Here is a 23,208-nt window from a genome sequence, read left to right on the forward strand (position 1 = left end):
CCCCCCGGGTTTGAAATACGGCGCGAAAATGGCCCCCTAGTTCCCAGCCACGGGAGGGGGGGAAGGAGCCCCTCCCCCGCGCCACAGCGGCGCGTGCCCCAGCCCGTGGCCTCCCCCCATTAGACACTCTCACGTGCCCCTCCCCCATCACAGCAGCATGGCCCTGGCTCCTGGACCTGGGGGTGCTGCTGCTGCACCCGCTGGCTTGGGGTAGCTTCACTCTGGGGTCACAGTTCGGTCCAATGGCTCTCAGTCAGCCGCCTCCCCCCCCACAATACACATTGTTCCAGCCCCCTGAGCCCCCCCAGCCCACGCCACCACCCCAGGCCCCACTTCGGCTGCAAGAGACCGGCTGCCACCAGGCCCTGTGTGATCTCAGGCCTGGCCCCATCCGCTCATCCAGGGTCTCATCCTACCGGCTCTCCCATGCCCCCACCTTGCCCCGCAGTAGCTTCACACAGGGGGAAACTGAGGTATCACAGAAGAGGGTGGGACTTGCTCTGGGGCACAGAACCCAGCAGTCCTGACTCCCAGCCTCCCTCCCCACACTAACCACTGGACCCCACTCCCCTCCTAGAGCCAGGGAGAGAACCCAGCAGTCCTGGTTCCCAGCCTCCCCGCCCCCGGCTCTAACCACTGGACCCCACTCCTCTCCCAGAGCCAGGGAGAGAACCCAGCAGTCCTGGTTCCCAGCCTCCCCCCCCCCAGCTCTAACCACTGGATCCCACTCCTCTCCCAGAGCCAGGGAGAGAACCCAGGAGTCCTGACTCCCAGCCACCCCTCCCACAGTTGGGCTGATAAATCTTCCTTCTGGTCTGGGCTGCAGGTTGCTGCTTCTGCAGGGGACAATGCCTCTGCTGGCCCCAGGCGCCCCAGCCAGTGGGCAGGCGAAATAAGGAGAGCATTGTGTGAGTGACAGCAACAAAAACGGATCAGGACCCACCGAGCTCGGAGCCTTTTTCACCCTAAACCCACAATGGGAAGCATTCTCCAACCCAGGGCAGGTGGCACATGCTTTTGTGACGCCTCTCTTTTTGATTCCCCAGCACGGGTACCTCCTGTGAGGATCACCTCCCTTGCCATCTTATTTCTGGCATAAGAAGACCCCTCTCAAAACAACCCTTTCCCCTCCCTAGCTCCAGCAGAAGGATTTATACGAAGACTGACGGGTGTTCTGGAAGGGGACCCAAGAGATGGGGAGGAGTGATGCGTGAGTGTCTCTGGATGCCTCAGTTTACCCACCTGTCAAATGGGTTAAAATAGCCTCTGGCTATTTAGGTGGTCAGATTTGGGGTAGGAACCGTCTCTTACTGTGCATATGTACGATGACTGGGCATGATCAGGCACGGCTTTCAGTTGGGGTCTGTGGAGTGCCTGGCACAATGGGGTCCTGATCTTGGTCAAGGGAGGTCCCGGGGGAGCAGTCAAGAAGGAGGAGGGGTTGGATGGGGCGGTGGGAGGCAGTCAGGGGCAGGGGTTCCAGGGGCAGTCAGGGGACAGGGAGAAGGGGTGGTTGAATGGGGCAGGGGTCCCAGGGGGCCATCGGGAATGAGAGGAGGGGTTGGATGGGGCGGTGGGGGGCAGTCAGGGGACAGGGAAGGGGGGTGGATGAGGCAGGGGTCCCAGGGGGGCATCAAGGAATGTGGGGGGGTTGATGGGGCCGGAGTCCCGGGGGCAGGGGTGGGCCATGACCCCCTTATGGGGTGAGGAGGGAACCGGTTGTTAAGATTTTGGCAGCTCATCACTGCTTACGCTCCAGAGGGGGGAGCATGCCTGGGGAGCTGGGAAGTTGGCTAGTGTCTGCTGTTTGCACTCAGGTAGCTCAGTCTGGGTGAGTGGCACCACCTGCTGTCATGTTGGGTGATAACAGGGCCTGGTGAGGCTGGCTGGGTCTCCAAGCCAGCTGTGTGTTGTAGAGGGGCGCAGCGGTTCCCGCAGCTCCCAGACTGCACCCTGGGGGTGACAACCCATCACAAGCACCTCCTTGGACACATCCCTAGACTGCCCCCTCTCTCCTCCAAACGGTCCATATCACAACTCTACAAAATGACCTCGATATCAACAAGATGAAATTCAATAAATGCACCCCCCTGCCCTGCCCGCACCAGCCCCGCACCCCCTGCCCGCAGGCAGTCCCTGCCACGCCCGCAGCCAGCCCTACACCCCCTGCCCTGTCTCCAGTCAGCCCCACACCCCCCATCTCCAGCCAACCCTGCACCCCCTTGCCTCAAGCCAACCTCCTGTCTCCAGCCAGCCCCGCACTCCCTGCCTCCAGCTAACCCTGCCCCACGCTCCTGTCTGCAGCCGGCCCCACGTCCATTGGTGCCCTGCAGTTCCCAGGGCAGTAACCCTGCACACCTGCTTCAATGAGGGGGGCAGGGAGCAGCTCGGACCCACACATGTGCACACCCTAGGGTGAGCAGACAGTAAGTGTGAAAAAGCGGGATGGGGGTGGGGGGTAATAGGAGCTTATATAAGAAAAAGACCCAAAAATCGGGACTGTCCCTATAAAATCAGGACATCTGGTCACCCTAGCACACCCCCAGGGAGTGGCAGGGCCCACACATGTGAAAGGGAGCTCAGTTCTAGCTCAGGCCCATCTTTTTAAAAAGTACTTTAGGTAGGGTTAACATACAGCCGTATTTTCCCAGACATGTCAGGCTTTTTGGTTCTTAAATCACCATCCGGGAGGAATTTTTAAAATTTAAAAATTTCTCCCGGGAAAATACAGGACGTTTGGTAACCCTATTGGTACAAAATATACATACTGTGGCACATCCCTTAAATCAGAACTTTTTATAGGGAACCGGTTGTTAAGATTTTGGCAGCCCATCACAGCCCCCACCCCCACCCCGCCTCCTTCCCCGGCAAGGTAGCCATAGACGTTTGATGCAATTAAGATGACCTCTATAGGTACGTACTGTTCTTATTTTTATCTTTGTTCAGGGTTCTTTCTCGACTTGTAACAATGTCTGTCTCTGTATGTACAGATAAATGCAAATGAATTGATAAGAGAATGTATATAACAGGACATGGTGGCACCATATTTTTGAAGCTGCTTGTCAGTCTTCCCGGTACTGTGAATAAACCCCCTTCAGTATTGTCTGTGCTTGCCTGATTCTTGGGGAAAAGAACCTCTTTGCCCGACAGTTTTGGTGCAGCGAGCAGGGTGTGATCGGGAATCCTCAGAGTCTTTCTCACAACCAGGGATAGAGGTGAGGACCTTTTTACTTACCACCTCTAGCGCATACCTTGGTTTGGGACTCCCCGAGGCACCCCTCCACACCCCTTTTTAGGACACACAGGCAAGAGGACTGAACGAGACTGTGTTTGTGGGAAAGCACTGAGCATCAGGGTGTGTGCTGCAGTGATTGTTGGGGTGCAGGGATCGGGGGAGGTGAAGGCGGCACTGCCAGGTACTGAGCACCAGGGTGTGTGCTGCAGTGATTGTTGGGGTGCAGGGATCGGGGGAGGCGAAGGCGGCACTGCCAGGTACTGAGCACCAGGGTGTGTGCTGCAGTGATTGTTGGGGTGCAGGGATCGGGGGAGGCGAAGGCGGCACTGCCAGGTACTGAGCACCAGGGTGTGTGCTGCAGTGATTGTTGGGGTGCAGGGATCGGGGGAGGCGAAGGCGGCACTGCCAGGTACTGAGCACCAGGGTGTGTGCTGCAGTGATTGTTGGGGTGCAGGGTCGGGAGGCGAAGGCACTGCCAGGTACTGAGCACCAGGGTGTGTGCTGCAGTGATTGTTGGGGTGCAGGGGTCGGGAGGCGAAGGCGGCACTGCCAGGTACTGAGCACCAGGGTGTGTGCTGCAGTGATTGTTGGGGTGCAGGGATCGGGGGAGGCGAAGGCGGCACTGCCAGGTACTGAGCACCAGGGTGTGTGCTGCAGTGATTGTTGGGGTGCAGGGGTCGGGGGAGGCGAAGGCGGCACTGCCAGGTACTGAGCACCAGGGTGCGTGCTGCAGTGATTGTTGGGGTGCAGGGGTCGGGGGAGGCGAAGGCGGCACTGCCAGGTACTGAGCACCAGGGTGTGTGCTGCAGTAAGCTGAGTGCAAGGGTGTGCTCAGTCAGTGTGTCCCCCCAAGCACCATGTAAATGGGTTTCAGGAAGCTGGGATACAATGTCTTATGAATTGCCCCAGAATGCATCAATGATACCCTCCATGGGTGGGGAGACTCGTTGGTGTGCCCCAGGGTGCACAAATAATACCCTCTACATGAGGGAAACTCATTGACTGGCCCCTGGGAACATCAGAGATGCCCTCCATGGGAGGGAGACTCATTGATTTTATGAAAGGGAAACATGAGAAGGTTCAAAAGATAATGGCAAAAGATGGCTGGAATGAGGGTCTGAGTATGATGGATAGTGTGTTGTGGTGGTCTGGTCAGACAGAAGGAAGATTAGGGATCGTAATAATGTATTGCGGATATGAAAGAAATTTACAAGAGTTGGAAACACGCCAAAAAGCTCTTACATCAGCGCTAAATCAACAGGTAGATTTCAACCTAAGCTAAGTCAGCTTGAAGCAGAACACAAGGCTCTAAAAGCAAAACTAAAAAACCCACCTTCTCTACCCTTCTGTTATATGCTAGCAACAATACAATGTGCAATTTTACTGACCGTGACTCAAGCAGCGATACTGATAAAAGACGAAATGAATTGGAAGCACCTTGAGAAACAAATTCAAAATTGGAACCTGGCACACACAGGGGACAATCGAGATAATTGGCCCCCTCCTCCTCCTCCTCTTCCCCCCCCTTTAACCCGGAATTTAGTGCGAGTGTCCCCTTGGCCCCTCTCCAAGTGACCACTTGGTGGTCAGGGACATGTGAAAACAGAGTGGCTCATAATACTTAGAAGTACACTCCTCTCAGCACAGAGGAAATGCGGGGCTGAAAGATCTCCCTGATTTAAAGGCCAAAGACCCAAATCTGATATTCTGGAAAAGAATAAGCCAGATGGTTACCACCCATATGTTACATCCCAGGGATCTTTATATCTTAACAAAAGCTAAATCCCGACCTATCATGGGCCAAGATCCCAACAGAAGGGCACTGAAACGGCGTTTGGGCCTAGGTTAAATTTGAATCTGAAATTGATATGACCCATGCCTGCACTGGGTTTAAGGAAGCTGTCCAAGAAGCCTTGGGGAACGGAGCTGGCTGCTGGGGACTGATCGTGGGCTGCGCACAAGGCCAGGACGAGCTGGCCTCTCAGTACTGTGAGAGAAAGAGGGAGATGTGTTCCAGCAATGCAGGCATTACAGACCCCCCCAAAAACCTAATCAGGCATTTAAAAAAAGGTTAAAGGAAGGTTTTAACTCCCACCTGCAAACAGCCCTTAATTTGGGAGTGACCCCAGGCTCTGATTATGAATACATCTGTGTGTGGGCCTCGGAATGCGAACCAGACAGGCCAAAGAGATAAGGAGCAAGTCTACTCGTGTTGCTGTGGTAACAGCAGAAGCTAATGTAATCTGTTGTGATTGTGGGTGTCTCGGGCATACCCAAAAGAACTGCAGGCGCAAACCCCCAAAGCCTAGTCAGGGACAGAATCACGGCCAGTCGAATCCCTGCTTCACTGCCTTTCCGACCTGGTCTGGGTCCTGTCCCCCACTGCCCCCAACCCCCCAGGGTTTTGTGTGCAGAGAGACTGGGCAGCCGGGTGTCCAAGCCAAATAACCCTGGGTAACCAACAACAGCCCCACCCGGTGTCTCAACCGACTGCCAACCCTTCTCACACCGGAGTAAAGGGGAAATGCCAGGCGTTTAAATTCCATGGCTCGCCAGGATCCACCCCCCTTGTCTGTCAGTATTGCTGATGCAGATATCGATCCCTCAAGGCCACACTTACAAGCATGGCTAAGGGGCCGGCCATGCACAATTCTCGTGGACACGAAAGCATCTGTTTCCATTACTGACCTCCCTCTCCCCACTACTAAACGGTACGTTACTATTTGGGGGGTAGGAGGTGCACAACTCACGGCTTACAAAAAGCTCCCCTCTTCTTGTAGAACCTAATCTCTTCTTCAGTCTCTTCTTATGTAGCTCCAAATGCAGAGGGGACTATTCTGGGCACGGATGCCCTCTGCGACCTTGCTCAGAGCAGTTACTGATAAACGTATGCGTACTCATACCATCCCCCTCCGCAATGATACATTTCTCTCTTCTGTTGCACTGCCAAATCGGTGGCTCTTACCTGGGCTACAGCTAACCCTTTTCCAAGAATTATGTTCCAGGTTCCCCTCTGTTTGGGCAGAAAATCAGCTCTATTCCAGTTCGATGCCTGCTCATCTTTGCCCACCCATCCAGGTTACCAGTCAACTTCCTCCACCTACCAAGGAAAACCCCCCTCAAATCTGAGGCCATGGACATGGTAGGTAATATTATTTACTCTTTACTTCAGCAAGGCATACTGGTCCCTTGTAGAAGTGGACCCTCTTAAGCCCAGGACCCTCCAGAAACCCCCTCTTGGGCAGAAGGGTACAGGGGGAAAATCAGGTCATGGTATTGGCCCATACAAACACCTCTGTGAAAGTGCAAGGAATTCCAACATGGGTTCGTGAAACCAGAATTCAAATGTATAAATACATTCATTTTGTTTATATTGTATCCTTTTAGGTAACAAATGCGACTCCCCACGTTAATCCTCCTGGCAAACATACCCGATGCAGCCTCCTGGGATCTGCCCTTGGTACGTGTTACACAAGATTCCTGTTTCAAAGCTGGCCAGTATGTGCAACTCCCTACAGGAGGCAGCAGCGAATGGGTAAAGAAACCAGACACTTGGCTGGCCCCCAGACCGGACCTATCATGGCTACAAGGTCTCAATCCGATTACCACAGCCCGGGAGCCGTTTTTGGCTCCCTCCCTGCATCTCACCCCATCTGGACTGTAACTGGGTATTTAGCTTCAGGGGATGTGGGCACACGCAGGTAGAACCCCCCAATTTCGGAATGCAAGATCACAAAATGGTGGGACAAAGGCCAAACCACCCAAGCCCTTAGACATACCAACACCGGGTTATCTTATGTGTTGACTGCAACAGATGTAGCCATAGAGGATTTTTACAAAATCATTGCAAAAACCTCAAATGCTATAGTAAACCTGGCTAAGTCACAGGTTAAAGGTCGTGCTTGTGATATGCTGGCTCACACTCTATTTAACATTGCAAAAAAAAAAACCCAACAACAAAAACCCATGTTAGCTGTATGCCTGGGTTGACCCATACACTTTCCTCCCCCACTCTTGCCCACATTGCAGGCATCGCTACACAACTAATAGTAGCCTCAGTAATTCCTCCAGACTCACCCTCCTCCTTCAATTTCCTTCTTGTGTATCCTTCTGCCATTCCTACTCATGTGTTTCCTTCTTCTTTCCGTTTCAAGTCTATTGAATATGTGGCTAATAATATGGGGTACAAAGTAGGGCTGTCTGGATACCTGACACCATCCCCTGACAATGCTACACTGATGACAACCTCGGCCTGTTGCACAGAAACAGACAATTACATCGTGTGCTCCTGTTCTACCCTTCGCCCTTTGACCTCATCCTCTTCTCTTATTGTGGACGTCCTTCCTCTTGCAGATGGTGAAGCTGCTGTACAAGTATCCTCTACCCAGTGGTGTTTCATCAACACTGCATCTTATTACATGTACAAACCATTGCAGTGCCAGGCAAACGCTTCCATGTGCCTGCAGATTACTGACTCATTTACCCTAGGTGATGTGCACCTCCCCGGCCATGTGTTCACTGGAATGACAACAGCTCCTCGCTAATATAACAATCTATACCTGGACAATACACCAGTTCAGCTGGCCAAGGAGCTACTTCTCATAGTGGTCCTGGCTGCTGCGTCTGCGTTTACCACCGTTCATAACCATGTCACCAAAAGTCGCATTCAAGTCCAGCTCTCCAATCAAACCATCACCCAACTGGAAGATTTTACTCATAATTCATCTTACAGCCCCATCTCCTGGTGGCAATTGTCCAACCAACAGCTGCTGCTGCTTCTATATTTGTGTTACTAACCTCTCTTGTCATGTGTGGGTACTTCAAACACATGCTTAAAAATCTTACTATGTTTCCTACCTTTACCCCCTTCCTCCAATTCCCCTCTCCCACCTTCCTCAGGCAACCTTAAAACAGATCATGCATATCAAAGTATTTAAAGTATTAACTTTATCTCCCTTAAAAGTTCGATTTGTCAAAAGGAGGGAATTGTCAGGAAGGAGTTAAAATTCAGCCAGCAGAAAAGACAGAAACTGCTGAGAAGCAAGGACACAGTTTCTGTCAATACCTGATAATTTAGCTCATCTTATAGGGTCAATGCCTGCCCAGTAACTCAGTTCTTAGAACAGCGCTAACCCTCCCTTCACAACCCACTGGACGTCTGTAAGCACGGTGGATACCCTGCCATGTGGATGGGTGTGACATACCAGGGTACAATCCAGACCAATGCAGGACTATGTCACTCCTGCCCCATAACCTGGGGGGCCTTGCTGCTGTAGCCTCCAACCTAGTCTGCTCACAAACAGCCTGCCACCATGCAGGTCATTCCCAGATGTGTTTGTGTAACTGCAGGCTGTTAGTTTCACTTGGACTAAACTCTGGCTTTTACCAGCCTGGGTTATACTGCAGGGAGACCCCCACCACACACCCAGTCCAGGATTTCCCCCTAGAAATGTAGTCTTGTGCTGCCCAGCCTTCTCCTGGACAGTCCAAATATATTAAGTCTGTTATTCTTTTAAGGGAATAAATACACAACAGCTTATTACCTTAAATAGTTACCCACACACTTTTAAAATACACACTGGATAAGATAAAACAACGAAACAAGTTTATTAACTACAACCAGATAGATTAAATGAGTACAAGTAATGAGGCACAAAAATCATAAGTGGTTACAAGAAAAATAAAGATAAAATGTTTTCTTGTGCGTAGCTTACCAAACTACCTGTATATTAGATTCAAGCAAAGTTTCTTACCATGTTTCTAGCAGCATTACTGACCAAACTTTTCAGGTCACGACCCCTCCTGCAGAGCCCATTGGTGGTTTCCTTTGACTTCTAAGGTGCAGAGAATGAGGTGGGCAAGGAAAGAGAGAGAAAAGAGAGGCTTGGGGTATCTTCCTCTCTTTTTTTTGTTTTTTCAGTCCCTTTTTGTAAAGCATTTCCATCTGAGACCAAGAAACAGGCAGTCTGCTAGAGGAAGGAGACTCTAGGCTGTTTCTTTGTTCATACACAGACCTCTGTCCCTGCCTCTCTTCCTTGCCAAAGACTGGTCACTTGGTAGGTGATTGTCCATCAGCTTTGTTGACACCTGGCTTGCCCTGTCTTTGAGAAACTGATTTAACCACTCCCCAGACTTACCTGGGAAATGCACGTCAGTCACGATTTTTATGTTCATAACTTTACATATAACAACACTATATGCACTTTACCATGATATTCCTGAGCAGCAAGTTATGAGTGTTCATCTTGTACAAAGATTATTACAATAGCATGTAGGGGTGTATTCCACCCCAGTGGGTAATGCTAAAAGGTTTCTTTAGTTAGAAACTTATTTTAGTCAAGGATTTTAGCTTGTTACGTTTTAGTCACTTAGAAGCATGTTATGTTTTTGTTTGATTTGTAACCATTTCTGTCTCTATTATTCTTGCTCAATATCTCTTAAATTACTGTCCTCGGTTAATAATCTTCTCTGTTTTATCATAAGCATGTCAGTGCTATTATATTAAACACAGTATGAATTCTGGTTAAATCACGCAAACTGGTGGTACACTCTCTCTAGAGACAGCGAACTTGGTAATTGTGACAGTGACCAGGGGTTGGAGGCTGCAGGGAGATGCTTCTGGAGAGTTTGGGGACTGAAGTACAACAAGGGTTAACCTGCCAGGCACAATTAGGACTGGTGGCATCCTGTGGAATCTAACGAACTGGAGTGGCAAGGAGTTGTCACTTTGGATAGCACAACCAGATCCAGAGGGGTGACTTACAGTTCTGGACACCCTGAGAAAGCATCACATCTCATGACTGATGTCATGCCTTTGCTTTGCAAACAAGAGAAGTAGGGAACTCAGTGACCCTTGCAGACTAACTGGGTAAAAGATTACACTACTTGTCTCCTTAAGCAATTTCCACTTAACAGAAAATTTGCTTTAGAGCTTGTCGAAATAAAGAATATAAGAATGGCCGTACTGGGTCAGACCAAAGGTTCATCCAGCCCAGTATCCTGTCTACCGAAGTGACCAATGCCAGGTGCCCCAGAGGGAGTGAACCTAACAGGTGATGATCAAGTGATCTCTCTCCTGCCATCCATCTCCATCCTCTGACAAACAGAGTCTAGGGACACCATTCCTTACCCATCCTGGCTAATAGCCATTAATGGACTTAACCTCCATGAATGTATCCAGTTCTCTTTTAAACGCTGTTATAGTCTGAAGTTAAACACTGGGTCAGTACTCTCATATACACTATTTCTCTCTTGTATCCCCCCACTCCAACCGTTGAAGTGAGGTTTTTCTTCAAAACTTATTAGTCCAAAGGATGTATCTTACATCAAATATACCTGAAAAGATTAGTCACCATTTCCTATACTAAAAGAGAACCAGTGTAAAGTCGCAGTGTTCCAGTATAATTCATGTTATCACAAAATTAGTGTCTTACTCTTTAACCAATAATTAACTTCATGTTTAATTTCATTTCCATTGGTAACAATAACATATTCGAAGATTGCGAAATCTTGTATGTGTTAGTTTTCTCTTAATTCCCAGTTCTATCAAATGAGTCTCATGTAAAGTTGCATTCTGTGCCAACATAAGTGTCTTCCGCTTCTTTGAATTCATTTATCTCTTGGTCTTCTGCTGTAAATATTGGTGAAAGGGAAGGTCTGCATCATGAGAACAAGCACCTCTACTCTATTTTCACACTTTCTAATCTTTCAAAATTAGCAGGACGTGACGGAGAAGTGATGCAAATGCATAAAGCACAAGGGCAAAACTAAGAGACAAAAGCAGAGAATCCACATTTATGTATCCGGCTGTCTGCACTTGGAATCTAACACATCCATTCCCTCAGTGGTTATCATCTCTTACACAGCATGAAAGTCCTTCTTGTCCACCAGTGGAGCCAGCCTGGGATCCATGGGGAAGGAACGTCCTTTGAAGGCACTAACTGCTTCTTTCTTTGCCTTTTGGTAAAGGACAATTGTTCCCAGTTTATCTACGGCATCCTCAGGGACCTTACTCAATGCCATTAACCTAGGGAGGGGTGTTCTAAACACAGTTTTACCTGGGCCACCACAGAGTCCTTTTCTGGGGTGAAAACCAACCAGTGGTACCTGCTATTACCGAGTGCCTGCCAAATCCTTGGCCTTGGTCAGGGGAAATTTACACTTCTCTGGAGTAGAATCCTTTACCAAACCACCCAAAATCTCAGCAGCGTTACAATTTGTTTCTTTAATCTGGTGGCACAGGTCTAAATTAAGGACTGCATCAGAATCCCTGCAAGCCACCAAAAGTGGGGGTATCTATTCAAAAATCACTATTCCGCAACTACCCCACATTCAACACGGAGTTCATTTTATACCCATCTGCAACATGAACAAAGGGTAAGTTCAGCAAAAATGCCACTTCCATTTCCTCCACATCTACACAGACGGGGACAGTGTTTCCCCAAAAGCAGGCAACATGAACCTGATTAGGAAGGAAATAGCTTCCTAATGCGAAGGGCCTGGGCCTCAACTCCTTTGGGAACCAAATATACAGTTCCCTAGTTCTCAGTCACTTACTCTGGAATGCTCTTCCCAGACAGTTGGAAACGATACCGCCTCACCCAGCTGAACATGGGTGTGATTGTAGTCAGTTACTTCAGTCAGTTGCACAGATTGGGGTGTGCTGTTATTTACCATCTCGGAGTCACTACTGTTTCCATGGTAGCACGTCCAATAGGCTGAAGCATGACCTCTCCTGATGACTGAACTGCACGTGAACTTCCCCCCATGGGCCACATCATCGTGGAGGGGCAAGGAGAAAACAAAGATCAAGAAATGACTATTTTAGCAAATGGCCATTTGTCTCAAAGTCCCCACTAAATCCGAGCTACGTTCTGTTTAACAAAACTGCTCTCCAGTTATGTGATTAACTGGCCTTCAGGAAAGAGAGAGAAACCAACCATAGCCAGGGGTATATGACACTTTCAGTTTCATATAAACTGAAATGGCAGAGCAGGCTATACCTGATGACTCAGAATCAGGACAGCAGATTCTCCCATTGTGTTGTCCTCTGATCCGTTCAAACGTGATTCATTCAGCGCCATCTCGTTATTTTTCAATCAGGTTATTTACAAACGTTTTAGCATCATCGTAATGGAGAAAAACAGCCAAACTTGCCCTCAGCAACAATCCCAGCTGAGCCGGAAAAAGCCCAGAAGCAGCTTTGCCAGTTGGGGAAAACGCAGATGAAAGCACAGAACAATTACTCAGTGTTTGGGATTCATTCAAATTCCTGCTCCAGGTCTGCGACTCTTTCAGTTCCCGCCCTAACGCGTCTGCACGTAGGTATCACAATGTGATCCTGAATCAGAGAGCCGAGAACGTTGCATCACATGACGCTTTGGGAGGTGGAGCGGTGGAATGCGGGCAGAATAAACTCTATGGATATGTCTACACTGCCCAAAAAACAAAGTGGCAGCGATTCTCAGATCCTGGGTCTCTCGACTCTGGCTCATGCTACAGCGCTAAAGGCTCCGTCCCCAGGCTTCAGAGCCCAAGCTCCAGCCTCATCTGTTTTCTTGGCTATTTTTAGGTCTGTAGCATACGCCCACGCCTGCAGACCCAGACAGACTCTAAGACTTGCTGCTGCAGGAGTTTTTGGAGTGTAGACATATCCAATCTGTCTCCAAGGGGGAACTCAATGCCTCTGACAATCGCTCTGCTGACCGTGGGGGACCATGATACCCAGGGTTTGTCTAGGCTAGGAAAAGTGATGGAGGTTAGGTCAAGGAGGAACATGCTAGATAATGGGCTATGGCTGCACTGCAAGAGTCGTTATGTTTTACATCAGGATAGCTAACCTGAGCTAATTATCTCCATGGAAAATCCTAGTGGAGACATGGCCTAGGCATATTACATCTCAACGTAGCTAGTCGAGGTCACCCGCTATCTCCCCAGCTGGGGCTGATGGATATTCCTGGCAGGTGGGGGACACCATCCCCTCCACTATCAGGAGCTGATAGAAGGGGCCCTGGGATTCACCCCAAAGAAGGGTGAGCTGCAGAAGTGGGGCAGCTCAGAGCATGTGGTGACACAGCTGGTGCAAACAGCCTTAAAGGTCTCTGTGGGAATTAGCAAAAGCATCTTTGGCCAGCCCTAGTCAATGAGTTTACTGTCCTTTGTGGATCCTCTGATGCCTAATAAGGTTTGATCGGTCATTGAAGCTTTTCCCGCACTTGGAGCATTTAAAGGGTCTGTCTCCTGTATGGATTGTCTCATGTCTGATCAGGTCTGAGCTCCGCGTGAAGCTTTTCCCGCACTCGCAGCATTCATAGGGTCGCTCTCCCGTATGGATTCTCCAATGTGTAATCAGGCTGGAGCTCACACTGAAGCTTTTCCCGCACTCGGAGCATCTATAAGGTCTCTCCCCCATGTGGGTTCTCTGATGCGTAATAAGGTTGGAGCGGTCGTTGAAACTTTTCCCGCACTTGGAGCATTTAAAGGGTCTGTCTCCCGTGTGGATTGTCTCATGTCTAATAAGGTCTGAGCTCCGAGTGAAGCTTTTCCCGCACTCTGAGCATCTATAGGGTCTCTCCCCCACATGGGTTCTCTGATGCTGAGTAAGGTTTGAGCTGTCAGTGAAGCTTTTCCCACAGTCGTGGCATTTAAAGGGTCTATTTCCCGTGTGGATCCTCCAATGTTTAATAAGGTTTGAACGCTGATTGAAGCTTTTCCCACACTCTGAGCATTTATAGGGTCTATTTCCCGTGTGGATTCTCCAGTGTGTAATAAGGTTGGAGCGACTACTGAAGGTTTTCCCACACTCAGTGCAGGTGTTTTTTCTCTCTCCTGGGGAGATTCTCTGCTGGGCTGTGGTTTCCTGGAGATCCTTGCCACTTCCCCGACAATCCCCTGGCTGATTTCCCTGCTGACTCTCATGACTTTTTCTCCGCTCATGACTCCAGTGAACGTTCCCTTCAAATCTTTCTGAAAACATCCCGGGTGGTTCCACTAGCTCGTGATCTTTCTGCTGAGGATTCTCCTCCTTGCTCTTACTTACTGCCCCTTCACCTGCTGGGATAGAGAGAGGGAATCCAGGCATGAGTTATTGCAGGTGCTGGGCAGAAAGGAAACCTCAGGGGATGGGAAAAGGGGGAAACAAACGAGAGTAATTGCTGGAGAGATGTGGGAAAACCCCCCGCAGGAGCTGAACCCCTCCCATCTTTCCCCAGAGAAGAGAGAGGAGACCCGTTCTGCCTCCACATCCCATGCGAACACTGAGGGGGAAGGGAGATTGGGGAGGGAGCTACTGCCAGGTGTCAGTGAGGATGAGTGGGAAGCTGTGACCTCCTTCATGAGGACCTATCACATGCTGGGGACAGCCCTGACTTAGAGTTCACAAGGTCTTCGGAGGGATCCCAGCTCTTTTCTTCAGACACCAAGAAGTTTTGAGTTTGTTGAACTGATTCCTACCCCGGCAGGCACCTCCCTGGATCTCTCTTTCCTCTGAGCCCTGGAGACCCAGGACCCATGGATCTTCCCCTTGTTCCAGCTGGGAGACATCAGCAGGTTTGGAAACTGGAAACCCTGCTCAGGGGAAAGAAAACAAGGGAGGGCAGGTGAACTTGTGGGACATTTGTCACAAACAGTGTTGTGTGGTTTTAACCCCAGCTCATTATAAACCAGTGAAATTCTAAGTGCCCAAAGCTGCAGGACACTGCTAATGGGGGAACGTAACCATCTGCATCTCTGCTGGGAGCACACACAGCCAGACACTCATCATCAAGGGGATCCAAGGGGAGACTGCAGAGAGAGGAGGAGTGGCCCTGAGTGCTCTTCTCCCCAACAGAGGTGTCCAGTGCGAAGGAGAGGCCTCAGGAAACAGGGACCATTGAGCACGAGCTGGCTGGGTTCAGCTCGCGTGAGGAATGTTGTCAGCACCAAATACAGCACCTCAGAATTATCAGATGTCAAGAAAGTGCATTTGGGGGAATAACGGACTCTATCGAGTTACGAGTAATGGGAGAGAGTATGAAAGTCCCCCAGGGTGGGGAGAGGACGAGGGAATTAGAATTTGGGAGAAACTGACTGTAATTCTTCTGGAAAAGGAGAATGCGAGAAATAAGATTCAGGTCACGTGACCGAAAGAGGGACCAGCTCAAAGATCCAAGGAGCCTGCAGGGAAGAGAGATTGTGGCTGCTGCAGACAGGGAGGGGGAAGCGATATCCTCCGAGTTCCCAGAAGTCTCGCTACCATCCTGTGCCATCACCAAGGAAGTGCCCCTTCCCGCCGGGGAAGGGGTTGTCCCATGGCAGGGATGAAATGCAGGAACAGAGTCCAGGGTTTCAGTGGGTAGGGATGAGGTGGGCAGGGGGAGGACTGAGCAGTGGAGGGAGGACAAGGGTTAAAACAATATAAAAAATACATCAAAGAAAGTGCAAGTGGACTAAAAAAAATGGAGGGTCGGCACCAAGGCAACGGGGCCTGGGCAGAGATTCTGTGTTCATGGGCTGGGACTCCCCAGCCCCAGATCCCCCCAACCTGCCCTCCCTCCCTGGTGGCCATTAGTCTTCTTCCTCCACACTCCCCCCCGCCCTCCTCACATCCTGGGACCACAGCACCTACTCCTTGTGTTCTCCTCTCCTGGCCCTAACCCCCTTCGCGTCCAGGTCCTCAGCCGCTTTCCATCCCACCCTCCCACTGTTCCAAGCTGTAAGAAAGCTGCAAAAATTCTTTACCTCAACGAAAGGCTCCCCAGTGTGAAGTGAGAGAAACACTGATCTCCACTAGCGAAGCCCCCTCCTCCTTCAGAACGAGCCCCACACAGCTCAGTGCCCTCTTCCCTTCACAGCCAGTCCGTACACACTATAGCAGCCCCATTTCGCATTCAGGATCAGCTAGACAAGGGTTCCAACCCCTCCCTCCTGAAACTCTGCTGCCGCCCTGGGGCCTTTTTCAGCCGCTCATTACAGCTGCAGACTGCACCGTGTGTGGGTGTTTCAGCCTCGTCTCACCATTTCACATCACTCAGGTTCTTGTTCCTTTCTCAAAGGGAAATGCACCACTCAGCTCAGGATTCACTCTGACCCCCCCAGACCTCACCGCAGGAGTGACCTGGGCAGTCACTGCTCCACCGCTTCCAGGTTTATCTCGGGCTGGGGGCAGCAATCCCCGGCCGCTAACATGGTTCTTGGTCAGAACCCCCCCAGGAGAGACAGAAACGTACCTGTGTGGTTCTCCAGCTCCAGCCGCAGAGTCTCTGGGGAAGGAGAGGAAGGCAGAGGTGAGAATTCAGGCCCTCGCACTCATGGGCATATTCCTATTGGTTACTAACGTACCTGCTTTTCATGATGAGATGGGGACCCGGGACGAGGCTGGTAACTCAGGCAGAGCCGGCCCCACAGGGCTACTCGCATGGGCGAGGGGAACTCCCTGAGCTGGGGCTGAGATGGAGCCCAGGGTCAGCGACACACTATAGCCCCTGACTCCTCCCCAGGGCGAGGGTCCCTCTTACCAGTAGGATGCTGCTGCCAAACTCCAATTCACCTTTGAATCCCAGCAGCACCTCCTGCAGGATGGCACTTTTCAGAGAGAAATCGCTGAGTCTCTTCTCCAGCTCCGCAAACCCCGGCTCTGGCTTCTGAAACGGCCCGTCCTCCCTGCTGGGGAAAGCAGGAAGGGTGAGACATGGGTCCGATTCCCAATCCCAGAAACCCCCAAACTCCAGAAAACCTGCATCTGAGCTTTATCGTCTGAGATGTCACCTGCCCACAGCCTGGTGCGCTCCATGGGCCCAGAGAGATGGGATGTGGGGAGCCATTGGGGCCCAGAATGGAGACAGGTTCTGGTGCCCTCGCGGGGACACGCTGGGGTGCTGAGCCACCCTCCACCCTGAGTTATTCCAGTACCAAGGGGCACCCGCATTGGGATATGTGGAAAGGGAGGAGACGGAGACCAGAGAGTGGGCGTGTCCCATGTGCTCACAGGGGCACAGACAGAGCCCAGGTCTTCCCCAGGGATTGAACCTGGACCATTTAATGCCCAAAGCCCGGAGAACTTCAGCTAAAGCAGTGACTCCCGGGGTGTCAGCCCCATTGGTGGAGGGCCTGTATCCCGCTTATCATTGTCCTCAAGCTAGGGAATAAACTGGGGACACCCAGGCACAAAGATCCAGGGCGGGAATCTGCCCTTTATATAGAAAGCTTTAATTCCTGTTAGTTATAAAGTACTTCATTGTCACAGCTTTTTTCACTCAAAGGGAAAACAGCCACTTCTGCTATTTCTACCCTGTTTCCCTGCCTTCCTCCCCCCGCCCCCCGTCCTTGTGTGTGTGTCTCTCCTCTGTTCTTCCCTCCCTGCAGCAACTCCCTATTCCCACCTCTCAAGGGCTTCACTCCCATCCCCTCCCCATCCCACCTGCTACAGAGACCAGCAATGGACATTCAAGCGACATCATTTCAGCTGACACACCAATGAGATTCCCAGGGGAGTTCACACATCTCTGAGCCGGGGTTCATGCTGTTTCACAGACTCAGGCCTGGTCTGCACTAGAATATTAGGTTGTCTTAACTACATTGCTCAGGGGAGCGAAAAATCCACAGCTCTGAGCAGCGTAGATAAGCCAACTTGAGTGCCCCAGCAGACAGTGCTGGGCCAAACGAGCATCTTCCATCGACCTAGCTCCTGCCTGTGGGGAGGCGGATCACCTACGCCAGTGGGACAACCCCTCCCGTCACCATAGGGAGCGTCTACACGGAAACGCTGCAGACAGGAAGGCACCATCGCCTCCCTTTGCATTTCAGAAGGTTTCTTTGCAAGCGTGAAGGCTAGAAACCTTTTTTTAAAAGACAAAAGCTGAGATTCTGCACACTGTGAACACGTGATGTGGCCTCGTAAACACATCAGCCAGGCTGGGTCTGGCCCACAGGCCCTGTGTTTGACAGCCCCCATTAGCTGTCAGGTAGTAAGAGGCTCTCTCCTTCCTGAGGCAGCCACTAAGGAAAGATGTGATCTCAGGCATTCAGCCCGCGTGTCACAGCGCAGGAAGCGCCGCAGTCAGTGGAATTCCAATTCTAAACCATCGCTTTCCACACGAACGCTGAAACGGAGCCCAGGACGTACCGGCTCTCAGTGCGTCCAGCACCCTGCACAGGGGGAGAAAGAAGAGGCAGTCAGTGGGCCTGTGCCAGGCTAGGGTGGCCTCCTGCTCTGCAGGGGAGTCACCACTGGAGTTGCGGGTATTTGGGGAATTTCAGACACTTGGGTTCACATTAAGAGAACAGCTGCCATCTCCCACCCCCACTGCTACGCCCAGCTGGGACGTCTGCCCTCAGCAAGCCCAGGGGTCCCTGCTAGGAGGTCGCCATTGGGGAAAGTCTCTCCCCAGGCACTTTACAGGAAGAGAACATTCCCCCTAGTGCCGAGAGCCCCCCCAAACCCCCTCACACCACTGAACCCACTAGCCTGGGACGACATGGGACCTTGGGCCTGGCGGGGGGGGGAGGGGGGGCTGGGAATTTCACCCTCAAAGTGCAAACGCAGAGAGACATTTACAGGGCAGGAGAGACGGTCTTGGGGTTACAGCCCCCAGGGGTCCCAGGTCCCAGCCCTGGCTCTGCCACAGACTCACTGTGTGACTGTGGGCAGGACTCTGCTCCGTCCTGTGCCTCACCTTCCCCTTTGCACAATAGGGATAATGTCCCTGACCCCACCTTGTGAGGCGCGTTGGGAGCTAGGGCTGAGAAGTAGCGTATTAGCGCTGCCATAAGCCAGTCTGACCTGCGGGGATCGGCTCCTCGGCTGCTGCTGCCCCTCCTCTCCGAGCAGAGAAATCTCCCCGGACGGTCTGGAGACGCCCTGGTCCCTTCTCCTGACAATGGCTCTGGCTAGCTCCTCCAGCTGGGACAGCAGGAGCTGCTCCTGCTCTTCCAGGAACCCTCGCAGCTCCTTCCACTCCGCAACGATCTTCTGCCTCTCGGCTTCAGTCTGTTTCTGCAACCCAAGGAGAGGGCAGCTCGGTAACGGGAGAATCAGATCTGTGCCCCCCGCAGATGGGGGAGTTATTTACCAGAACACAGGGTTGATGCGGCGGGTGATGGGAGCTCAGTTAGGCCGGGAAGGGTGGAGGAAGGAGGGCGGGGTGAGATGCACATGGGTAACAGGGGGGACTTTTCTCCCCAAACCTCATCAAATTGCACTGAACCAAACTCTTCATCTGCCCACCCACATTTCCTCTCCTTCCCCCCCTCTCCCCTAGGGACTAGAAAGGAACCTGGTCACTATAATATCTGAGCAGCCCTTGGGCAGGGCCTCTCCGGGCCACGGACTGACACTCTCCTGCGCAGGAGCCTCTTGGACCCTAAACACATCATGTTGCTCCAACGTCTGACCCTGCCCTCTCCCTGGGCTCCAGTGGGGATGCTTTCCTGGCTAAGGCTGGCAGCACGGGCCCTGTGTTTGCTGTGTCATAGAATCATAGAAGATTAGGGTTGGAAGAGACCTCAGGAGGTCATCTACTCCAACCCCCTTCTCAAAGCAGGGCCAACTTGTTCTGTCATCTGACACCACTGAGAACAGCTGAGCTCCATCCTCTTTGGAACCCCCTTCAGGTAGCTGAAGGCTCCTATCAAATCCCCCCTCGTTCTTCTGTTCTGCAGACTAAATAAGCCCAGTTCCCTCAGCCTCTCCTATTTGTCCACATCCTTTCTGTAGTGGGGGGCCCAAAACTGGATGCAATACTCCAGATGTAGCCTCACCGAATAGAGGGGAGTTATCACTTCCCTTGATCTGCTGGCAATGCTCCTATTAATGCAGCCCAATATGCCATTAGCCGTCTTGGCAACAAGGGCACACTGCTGACTCATATCCAGCTTCTCGTTCACTGTAACCCCCAGGTCCTTTTCTGCAGAACTGCCGCTTAGCCAGTCCGTCCCCAGCCTGTAGCAGTGCATGGGATTCTTCCATCCTAAGTGCAGGGCTCTGAACTTGACCTTGTTGAACCTCATCAGGTGTCACTCAGGGCACTCTGATCCCAGGCAAACCTGAGCGGCAGGGGGCTCTGGGCACCTACCAGCAGCTCTGCACTTTGCCGCTCCTCCTCGGCTTTTTGCAGACAGGCCAGATGCTCTCCCGGTGCCTCCTGCAAGAAGGGGGAGGGGGGTGTTTACAAACAGCTCCAATGGGCCTCACAACTTCCAGATTTCAGGGCCCAATCCTGCCCTGCACATGCCTGCGCAGAGCCCCTGGGACTGACTTTCTTGCCAGATACAGTTCAGCCTCAGCGAGGAAGATCTCATGGGGGCAGTGAGAGCGGAACCAGGTTTTCCAAGGAAGACACAGGACACCCTGGTGAAGTGACAGGGATGCAACCCAAACCTGAGCCCCAACCATTCCCCAGCCCCATCCACATCCCAACCAACCAACTTCAGACATTCCCCCAACTTCCCCAGCTCCAACCCCAACATATCCAAAGTGCCAGATCTGAACATGGACCCCCTCAAACCCAATATCCCCCCAAACCACCACCCCCAATACCCCAGCTCTGACCCCTGCACACACACTGGCACATCCCCAAGGCCCAGCTTTGAACCTCCCCCACATCTACAGACCCCTCACACCAACACATCCCAAAGTCTGGCTCTGACCCCCGCCCATGGCCACACCCCCGATCCCAGCTCCAAGCAGCCCCACGATCCCCAGCTCCTGCTGTTTCTCCCACATAAGAACATTAGAACAGCCAGACTGGGTCAGACCAATGGTCCACCTAGCCCAGTGTCCTGCCTCTGACAGTAGCCAGTGTCAGATTCTTCACAGGGAATGAACAGGCCAATTATGGCAAGATCCACTCCCTGTTATCCAGTCCCAGCTTCTGGCAGAGTTTAGGGACACCTGGAGCTTGTGGGGGGAGGGAGGGGGAGGAAGGGGTGTCATAGACTCATAGAATCTCAGGGACCTCAGGAGGTTCTAGTCCAACCCCCTGCTCAGAGCAGGACCAACCCCAACTAAATCATCCCAGCCAGGGCTTTGTCAAGCCTGACCTTAAAAACCTCTAAGGAAGGAGATTCCATCCCCTCCCTAGGGAACCCATTCCAGTGCTTCACCCACCCTCCTAGTGAAATAGTGTTTCCTAATATCCAACCTAAACCTCCTCCACTGCAACTTGAGACCATTGCTCCTTGTTCTGTCATCTGCCACCACTGAGAACAGCTGAGCTCCATCCTCTTTGGAACCCCCCTTCAGGTAGTTGAAAGCAGCTATCAAATCCCCCCTCATTCTTCTCTTCTGCAGACTAAACAATCCCAGTTCCATCAGCCTCTCCCCATAAGTCATGTGCTCCAGCCCCCTAATCATTTTCATTGCCCTCCGCTGGACTCTCTCCAATTTCTCCACATCCTTCTTGTAGCATGGGGCCCAGAACTGGACACAATACTCCAGATGTGACCTCACCAGTGCCAAATAGAAGGGAATAATCACTTCCCTTGATCTGCTGACAATGCTCCTACTAATGCAGCCAAATATCCCGTTAGCCTTCTTGGCAACAAGGGCACATTGTTGACTCATATCCAGTTTCTCGTCCCAGGATCTTTTCTGCAGAACTGCTGCCCAGACTTCGGTCCCTAGTCTGCAGCAGTGAATGGGATTTGTCTGTCCTAAGCGCAGGACTCTGCACTTGTCCTTGTTGAACCTCATCAGATTTCTTTGGCCCAATCCTCCAATTTGTCTAGGTCCCTCTGTATCGTGTCCCTACCCTCCAGTGTATCTACCACACCCCCCTGCTTAGTGTCATCAGTGAATTTGCTACGGTGAATCCACACCATCCTCCAGATCGTTAATGAAGACATTGAACAAAACCGGCCCCAGGACCGACCCTTGGGGCACTCCGCTTGGTACCAGGTGCCAACTAGACATGGAGCCATTGATCACTACCCATTGAGCCCGACGATCTAGCCAGTTTTCTATCCACCTTATAGTCCATTCATCCAGCCCATACGTCTTTACCTTGCTGGCAAGATACTGTGAGAGACCTTATCAAAAGCTTTGCTAAAGTCAAGCTAGTCCCTGGCGCTCCTGGCTAAGAGCCGCTCACCAGCCAGATCTGCAGCGTTCCGGGTGCGAGCGCAGGTGGGTTTCCATCCCGGCATCGGGGGATTTTGTGGCTCATTCCCGGGCCCTTCCCCAGGGCCCCCGACACCCCTTCGCGTTCCCGGCTGCGGGCGCGCGGAGCAGGGGTGTCCCCAGAGCCCCCCAGGTGGGGTGACCAGAGCTCCCGGTTTTACAGGGACAGTCCCGATATTTGGGGCTTTGTCTTGTCCAGGCGCCTTCGCCCCCCCGCCCCGGTCCCGATTTCCCACGCGCTGCCCGGTCACCCCGCGCCCAGCGACCCCGGCCCCGCCCGCCGCGCACCCCCCACGGGGCCCCCCGGCCCGTGTCCCGGCCGCGCGGCCCCGCCCACCTCGCCGCCCCGCTGCCGGCGGGGCCGGAGCAGCCGCCGCGCTGGGCCCCCGGCCCCGGCCATGGCTCCTCGGCCGGACAAAGGGCTGCGGGCGGGGCGGGGGGCGGGGCCGCCCCGGATTGGCCGGGCGGCGGGCGGGGCCCGCGCAGGGGGGTTCGTGACGCTCGGTGCCGCCAGCTCCTGAGAGAGGAGCCCGGAGCCCAGGATCCGCGGGGCGGCGGGGCGAGCTCGGGGGTCCCGGGGCGGGGCCGGAGCCCGGGGGAGCGGCTGGTGCGGGGGGAAGCTGGAGCAGCGCCCGAGCAGCGGTTCCAGGGGGGTTCGGCTGCGGGAGATCAGCGCCTGGGGGCGGATCAACCGCAGCGAGCGGCTGCGCTCGGCTCCAGCTGGCTTGTGGGTGAGAAACCGGAGCAAAAAGCGGAGTCGCGGATCCCAAGGGCGGGGGGGCCGTGCTCAGCCAGTCTGACCCCTGCACAGCACAGGCCAAGCACTTCCCCAAATAATTCCTAGGGATGTGTTAGGAAAACAGCCACCCAGCCAGTGCTG

The 23,208-nt window shown here is 52.6% G+C and overlaps 1 protein-coding gene and 1 long non-coding RNA gene across 5 annotated transcripts; one reads left to right on the forward strand and one right to left on the reverse strand.

Annotated features, from left to right (window-relative positions):
• Window positions 1-1,148: 1,148 nt before the first annotated feature.
• Window positions 1,149-10,208, forward strand: LOC120384998. 2 transcript variants are annotated; one of them, XR_005589195.1, is made up of 4 exons: window positions 1,149-1,210; window positions 6,241-6,377; window positions 6,623-6,770; window positions 7,390-10,208. It is a non-coding gene; the product is annotated as an uncharacterized LOC120384998 (long non-coding RNA). The 2 variants fall into 2 exon arrangements; XR_005589194.1 differs by lacking the exon at window positions 1,149-1,210 and having other exon boundaries at window positions 6,102-6,377.
• A 154-nt stretch (window positions 10,209-10,362) lies between these two features.
• Window positions 10,363-22,484, reverse strand: LOC120384913 (zinc finger protein 586-like). 3 transcript variants are annotated; one of them, XM_039504012.1, is made up of 8 exons: window positions 22,300-22,484; window positions 20,284-20,352; window positions 18,993-19,205; window positions 18,336-18,358; window positions 16,761-16,873; window positions 16,441-16,473; window positions 14,687-14,800; window positions 10,363-14,287 (listed from the first exon to the last, which is right to left on the reverse strand). In XM_039504012.1, exons 1-8 carry the CDS (start codon window positions 22,372-22,374, stop codon window positions 13,383-13,385), a joined length of 1,545 nt encoding a protein of 514 aa, XP_039359946.1. In that variant the 5' UTR covers window positions 22,375-22,484; the 3' UTR covers window positions 10,363-13,382. The 3 variants fall into 3 exon arrangements, with proteins under 3 accessions (XP_039359946.1, XP_039359948.1, XP_039359945.1); XM_039504014.1 differs by having other exon boundaries at window positions 10,363-14,284; window positions 16,761-16,876; XM_039504011.1 differs by having other exon boundaries at window positions 16,761-16,876.
• Between the last annotated feature and the right edge of the window lie 724 nt (window positions 22,485-23,208).

The sequence above is a fragment of the Mauremys reevesii genome, linkage group 17, assembly GCF_016161935.1.
Source record: "Mauremys reevesii isolate NIE-2019 linkage group 17, ASM1616193v1, whole genome shotgun sequence".
Taxonomy (NCBI): domain Eukaryota; kingdom Metazoa; phylum Chordata; order Testudines; family Geoemydidae; genus Mauremys; species Mauremys reevesii.